Genomic DNA, 7,609 nt, shown 5'->3' on the forward strand with positions numbered 1-7,609 from the left:
TATTGTTCTGGAGAAGAACACACAATTATTGATTGTGTTTATCTGTTCCTGCATGTGAGTGTTGAAAAAAAACATACTCACAGGTTGTTCCAACTGGTATCTCTAGCAAATGTTTATGGTTCGCCCTGTTTTTTCCCCCCTCGTATTTCTTGTTGTATTGCTGTGGACACACACACACACACACACACCTGTGACTCACTGGATGCTAAACTACAACTGAAACCTGCTGGATAAAATCAGATTTAAAACATTCTCTGTCTGAGTGTGTAGTGTAATTATAATGGTGCAGACGCCATGGGGATCTCTTTGTTTCCAGTATTTTCAGACTTTTGTTTGCTCAGCCTTAGATTGACACCCCATTCTTCCTGGTTTACCTGCCATGATTAGTCCTTGTTGGTATCCAGAGTTACTATAAAAAAATCCTAATCCTCTCTGGTTACCTGCCATTTTTCATTCCATGCCCCTGCCTGTCCTGCTCCTTCAACATGGATTTACTGCCACAGCTCTTTACACAATAAAGCACTGTTTGTGATCTTTTGCAGTTGCTACACGCGTATTAAAAGAAAATGTAATTTTAAATGTAAGCGCAAGCAAGACACGGATATCAAGTGGCTCGCTTTCACTTTCAGCCAAGTGTAAAAATAACTCCAGAGCAACTGTCAAGTGATCACATGATTGATCACAAGTATATGCTGCAATAAACGAAATGTGCAGCGCTGGATGTCACTCAAACTCTGACTTTGGAATGTCACTGCGTAATGCACTTCACAAAAAAGAAGCGTAAAGCGTCTCTTGAGATTGAATACTTGTTGTTTTTTGTTTAGCAAGATCATTCTGGAGCTCACCAAAGCCAAAATGACTTACTTGAACCATAATATTCTGACTATAGGAAGTGTAAACATTGCATATCATCATGACATGTCATAGTAGTTTCTTCACAACAATCTGTAGGTTGGGGATAGAGTTCCAATATTCCAATATTTCTGGACAGAGACGTGAGTATGTAATTTAAAAAAAAAAAAAAAAGTTAATATTGTGATGTCAAGTTAAATGACAATAACTAATATAGAAGAAGAAGAAGGTAACACACAGTGGGGCCAGATGGAACAGTGTTGTTGATGGTCTGTGCTCTGCTAGGGGCAAAGGGCCCGAGTAAGTAAGTAAGTAAGAGTGATGTAATCTTATTTGGTCCATAATCACTTAAGCCTTCTGGCACCTCACTTCCACGCCCAGGTTCTGACCCAGCTCTAAAATTTGCTATTAAATTCTGTTATTTCTATCCACACGTCTACAGAATGGTAACCCTTCTCTCTGCTGATCTTAGGTTTGTGTATAATGCATTCATTTCCTTATAGCTGAATTACTCTAATGGCCTTTCTTTGGGCATTGTCCTGTCATTGCTGTCACATGTGGACCATTAAGTTGTACCACAAAGGCAGACAGCATATCACCTGTACTTGTATGTCACTGTATATAAATATTGTACATCTTTGAGTCTCCTTTGACATCTTTTAGAGTCAGTGATCCTGTTCAAGGCTTGATTAGACTTGAGTATGTGAATCTCTTAAAACAAGTATAAACATTGCTCCAAAGTTTGGTCAGAGTTTTGATTAACAACCTTTAACGTGTAAACACACGTTTCAGAGAATGCAGACACATTACCTTGTGATTTGCTTGTGTGCACAATGTACACTGTTACATCTTGCACCCTTAACAGCGGGATGATGAGATCCATGCTCGCAAACGTCACCAACTACAAAGGCCTTTTATTATGTTGGGTGTTAACCTTTAACCAGGAGCAGCCTTGAGTTGCTGCATACACAGAGGCTAACAAGGTCACACGAGCGTGCCATGCTGTGCACATGCCTGTGGGGTGTAGACTCCACTTTGAGTTGGAGATAACCTTCCTAAACAAGAGAGGTCCTGGGACTGAGAGGCGAATAAGTCACTGATTATCTGTGTTTAGAAAGGTCAGCTGTTGTTACAGCCCCGAACGTGACGTGTCCACGAGCTTATCTGTGCCCCAGCGCTGATGGCCAAACAGCTTCCTGTGTGAAGAGGTAAGAGAAGAGCTGTTGGAGACAGACTTGGACCAGAGCTTTTCCCCTGTGAGTGTGGAGAGAGCCATATCATACACCTGGTGAAAAGTCTGTTTTTACATCCATGGAGAACATTAGTTTAACAGTGAATGCTCCTGCCCATCACACAATCATATATGGACAGGGAATCCTGTAGCAAAAAGATTTTTTAACTGTTCATTCCAGCTTTATTGATCAATAATTCCATGATAACATTATGTGTAAATCAGGTATTTTGAGAGATAATAAGGCTTAGGGACCTCCTCCTCGTCTATAGGCTCCGTTTACAGCCTTACTACTGAATGTGTCTCTCCACAGGCTTTGAGCATGTTCAGACCTGGTATTAACATCTAGACACATCTAGACGGTGCTAAGGACAGGTCTGAACATTCCCAGTCTGCATTGAATGTGTCCTCCGATCATCGGATCATTAAAAAATAAATAAATGGTGATTTGAGGATGCATGTGGCCGCATATAGCTGATCCTTTGCTGATCTTCTCCTGTCTCTTTTATCTCTCTCTCTGTCTCTGTCAGTTAATGCGAGGAGTGAACATTTAAAGTTAACTCTCATCTTTCTCAACCACATGCCTTGTATTAGGACACGCACATGAAAATTTACTACGAGAGAAAGACATGGACAATAATGAGATTTTATATTTTCTCGTGAAATTCTAATAACCTTAAGTGAATAAAGGCTGGTTTCCAAAAACCTCTTGCAGAACATTTTCTTGTCAGCACTGGAGCGTTCAACCTCTCTTTGTAACAAATGCTATTATCATGATTAAGTTTGTGTGTGTGTGTGTGTGTTATCCTCTGTGCGCAATAGAAGGATAAGTGATTGTCTACCATGTCAGCTTTTAAGTGTGCAAAACTCATTTGCAGCACAATTATGCCCTAGAATTTTATTGTCCCGACTCTCACTCGCCTTTTTCTGTCTCTCAAAGGCACACAAGTGACAACCTTTATCACTCAAGCGTGGAGCAACAAAGAGATATCCACGGGGGCGAATGTAATCGTCAATGTGAGCCATCATTCTGTACGCCTCCTCAATCCCGCGACTGAGGAAGACGAAACTGATCACCTGCTTGAAATATGGAAATGGACAGTGACCCTTTTTGTCATGTCACCGTCCTTTCACGTATGCACATGAGAAAAATAGGCAGGCACACACCCCGAGGGCTGCTGTAGGCTGAAATAAACAGAGCGCACAAATGAGAAAGCATGTAAATACGCTGTAAACAGGAGGAGGAAAGAGAAATTAAAGGGTCAATATCAAGCTTTTGGTCACACTTTGGTTACCAGAAATGGAGTTAGCTCTAGCATTAGCCACAGGCAAGTATTGTGGAGTGTACTGCGTAATGCAGGTAACATTAACAGTGATAGTTGAATAACTACGTTCTCATACTGACCATGCCGAAATCTCCCAGTTTCACCCAGCGGCAGGTGGAGTCGCACAGGAAGACGTTCTCTGGTTTGAGGTCTCTGTGGACAAAGCCAAGCGAGTGCAGATGGGACAATGCGCCACATAGCTGGGACACCACACGCTGGCAACAGTCCTCCTCCATACCGACCTGGACAGGACGTTAGCAGGGAGACAATGGTGGATGAAAGTTGGTGAATGTCAATCTCTCACTCTCTCAATCAACATTTCTTTTGCTAACGGACTTCAACAGAGAAAACCCCCATGAAGTTGTAGCATGAAATAACGATGTACCTCAGGCAGGATGATGTCGTAGAGGTCGCCAAAGAGGCTTGCTTGCTGAGCAAAGACGAAGTGTGAAGGTGTGGAGTAGGCGATTCCCAAAGCTCTGGTGAGGGATGGGTGTGTACAGAACGACAGAGAGAAGTTATACTCCCTCAGGAAAGAGAAGAGAGAGGTGGACACCCGAGGGAAGAACTTCAGAGCCATCGGAGTACCTGCATGACACCACGAATTGAACGTGGTCAGTGGGTCTAACTTTGTTGCCATGAGCTTGTAACAAACAAACATCACGTCTCACTCTGTCCCTTACCTCTCGTCCTGTGTACGGCCAGCATGACTTTCCCATACGAGCCTTCACCCAGGAGCTTCAGGACCTTGAAGTGCTCAGATGTGTCCATTGCTGTCAGAGTCTGAGCCGTCAGGTGGCACATCTCGTCCAGAAGCTTTGTGGCACCCTGGAAACACAAGAAGCTCAATAATCCACCATATCACCATTCTTTTCTGAAGGCGGGAACAGCCAAACCTATTATATTTCAACAAGTTTGATTATAAAGAGCCAGTGCAGATCTGGCCTCCAGAAAACCTCCAGCAGTTTTCAGTCTGTTCAGTTTTCAGTCTGTTCCTGACCACGTTATGAGCTCTCCTTGATACTAAGTCACATTCTAAAACACAATTGACTGTTTTGTAACCAAAAACCAGATGTTTTTTTTTGATTCAGTAAATTAAGCAAACACCTTTGAAGGAGTGAAGTTGAACATTTAAGATCAATAAAATCAAAATTTGACAGTTAAGAGAGAGAGAGAGAGAAAAAAGTATGAGGATCGGAATGAAGGAGGACTTAAAGAGACTAAGAAGACGAGTTGGGTGGAGAACTTTGAGCTTTGTTGAAGAACTGAGAACTGCAATTAAGAACTATATACTGTAATCAAGAACTTTGGACTGTGATCAACAACTTTGGACTGTGATCAAGAACTTTGGACTGTGATCAAACTCTTCGGACAGTGATCAAGAACTTTGGACTGTGATCAAGAACTTCGGACAGTGATCAAGAACTTTGGACTATGATCAAGAACTTCGGACAGTGATCAAGAACTTTGGACTGTGATCAAGACCTTTGGACTGTGATCAAGAACTTTGAACCATCATAAAGACTAAGGAGACGAGACAGCAAGCAGTTGGGTGAAGAACTTTGAGGTAGGTTGTAGAACTTCAAAAGAACTTTGAACTACAATTAAAAATGTCTAAAACTGTGAGTTTGGGCGGGCTGTGAAGAGCCACATTACCCCTCCCTGTGTACACCCTGCCTGAAATAATTTATATACTTAGAAGAAAACTTGGACAGGTTAATTGCTTGTTTTCTCTGTGGAGTTCCACACCATCGTTGTCATGATGACAGTTGTCATGGAGATACTACAACATTGATCCACAGGTATTATAAATATGTCTGTTCATAGCCTCATGAAATCCTCTCACACTCTCAGAGATGTGTGTTTTGTCTGCTGGGAGGTTAATGTTTCCAGCACAGCTGGTTCCCTCAGGCCCAAGTCGGGATTTGTTGTGTCTATACACAGGTCGACTCATTACACGGTCATTACAGAGTAACACGGCACCATGAATGTACTGAACATAGATACTGTGAATAAGTCAAGGGGTGTTTGTCCACACCTGCAGTCACAGACACAAAGTAGGAGGGTTTGTTTTTGAAGACAGATTAATGGAGATTTAGCTACAACTGAATCATTCAATCCAATTCAAAGATTTCTCAGCAGAACACTTATAGAGTCATATGCGTGACACCATATTTTCAAAGTCTAATCCTTCTTCACAATGTGTGAATGTATTTTTAGTGTTCTAAGTATTGAGCTATTCAGGTCTGGAATCATTTTAATGCCAAAGCCACAAAGTTTGAAATCACCGAGCTAATCGAGGATTACTTTGGAATCACAAACTGACCACACGAGGCAGCAGCTCCTGTGTCCCTTTGAGCTAAAATCACTTATTTTCTATATGGACTTTGGTGCAGATGAGTGAGTGGTTTACAAACTTAAGTTTCTAGACAAACTTAAGTTTCTCAGTATAGCAGTGTTTAGATCTTGTGTTGCCTGCCGACATTCCCACACTGCACACAGGAAGTTGAGCTTGTAAAGTGAATCTACAAAGGGGTTGGAATTTGACTGAAAAGAGAAATTCAGAAATGAATTGTACCGCTCGCCTGGCAGTTTCACGATGTAAACTCTTCTTACATCGTGCTCTGCTGCTGTATACACACAACACAATAAATGAAAGTTTTCTGTGCTTTAAAGAGCATCAGTAGCATCAGCAGTAGTTGCAGTAGTAGCATTTGCATCAGTGTGTGGAGGATCAGGGATTAGATTGTTATTCAGTAAACAGCATAACTGACGCGCTCAGAGTCGCTCAGGTTTAAATGAGTGTAAGAGGAGGCGACGTCTCTGCAGAACAACTGCTGCTACGATGGGCCGAATGCCCAGGCTGTATAATACAGAGACATGCAGTGTGTGTGTGTGTGTGTGTGTCAGGAATAAATGTCGTGATGATGTATTTTACATGGAAATCGATCTGTGCCCACGACAAACTTCAACATGATGACTGACAAGATGTTTGTCTGTGGATCAGTGTGTTTGTGTGTGTGTGTGTGTGTGTGTGACATGCACATGTCTGTCATCACTGACACACATATGGCAAAGAGGTCAACATTCAAAATGTCCCCATTTAATGACCCTTACATACTTTTTTAAACTTATGTATACATTACAGTCTATGCTGTTACAAATCATTCTCTCTCTTTATATATAATATGATTGAACTGTTTCCATTATTATTTGCATTTTACTGTATGTCCTCATTTCTGTGATGTAAACTGTCCTTCATAAGTCAAGTTTATTATGCTTTATAAAAAGTATTATTCAGCCAAATGTATTGATAAAACTAACAAAAAATCAACAGAATATTATTAATAATTCTAGATATTTCCAATCAAACAATATCAACAAAAGAGGCCTATATTAATAAATTAAATTTGTATTTATTGAATATTAGGTTGTGGAATTATTTGTAATTAACAGCTATCTTGTTATTTATATTATTTTGAGTATTGTGAGCTAAATCAGTTAAAGTCTGATAATCCATACTCATGAGGCAACACAAGCTCATCAGGCAAAGCATGTGTAAATTAATTAAGATTGAGATTGAGAAATTGGGAATAATTGTTTGTTATCTATTATTTCATCATATATGTTATATTAATTGTGTTTATATTATGAAGAAATAATAACATGTGTCTAAAAATGTTTACATCAGCTTGTTGATGCTCTGCAGGGAATTTTAGTGCAAATCCACTCATGCAAAGATACCTAATAATAGGGAATCTCTCATGTTTTAAGTCCACACATTTCCACATACAACAAATGTATCTGCATGCACATTTTAGTTTAATTATGACATATCAATGAATGACATTAGTTTTTGTTTTTATTTTGCCTCCCGTAACCTTCACTGTCACTGTTAAAGGTGTATACATAGCTATTCAGAGCTTTAAGAAGACAAGAATCTATATGAGTAGATGTGACTGCATTGAAGTGACCCTTTAACTTGAGATCATGTCTGTGGTGTTGGTCTCTACAGTAGCTCTCGGCTCACACTTACTGTCATGTTGCAGCTGTGATCCAGTGGAGTGTCGCTGATCTTCGCTCAGAAATGTGTCCGACATAAATTCACGTCCTGCTTTTCATCTCAGTGGGTTTGTGTTTTCTTTCACCTGCTGCTCAGACTCAGACTCTCAGTCTGTGTGTGATCTGACGTGTCTTCCTA

At 40.6% G+C, this 7,609-nt stretch overlaps 1 protein-coding gene across 1 annotated transcript; it reads right to left on the reverse strand.

The window, feature by feature from the left end:
* Positions 1 to 3,375: 3,375 nt before the first annotated feature.
* On the reverse strand, positions 3,376 to 7,609 carry LOC122762091 (serine/threonine-protein kinase SBK1-like). Its single transcript, XM_044017271.1, has 4 exons — positions 7,445 to 7,609; positions 4,092 to 4,236; positions 3,794 to 3,996; positions 3,376 to 3,650 (listed from the first exon to the last, which is right to left on the reverse strand). Exons 1-4 carry the CDS (start codon positions 7,448 to 7,450, stop codon positions 3,471 to 3,473), a joined length of 534 nt encoding a protein of 177 aa, XP_043873206.1. The 5' UTR covers positions 7,451 to 7,609; the 3' UTR covers positions 3,376 to 3,470.

Source organism: Solea senegalensis, unplaced genomic scaffold (genome assembly GCF_019176455.1).
Source record: "Solea senegalensis isolate Sse05_10M unplaced genomic scaffold, IFAPA_SoseM_1 scf7180000015245, whole genome shotgun sequence".
In the NCBI taxonomy this organism is placed as follows: domain Eukaryota; kingdom Metazoa; phylum Chordata; class Actinopteri; order Pleuronectiformes; family Soleidae; genus Solea; species Solea senegalensis.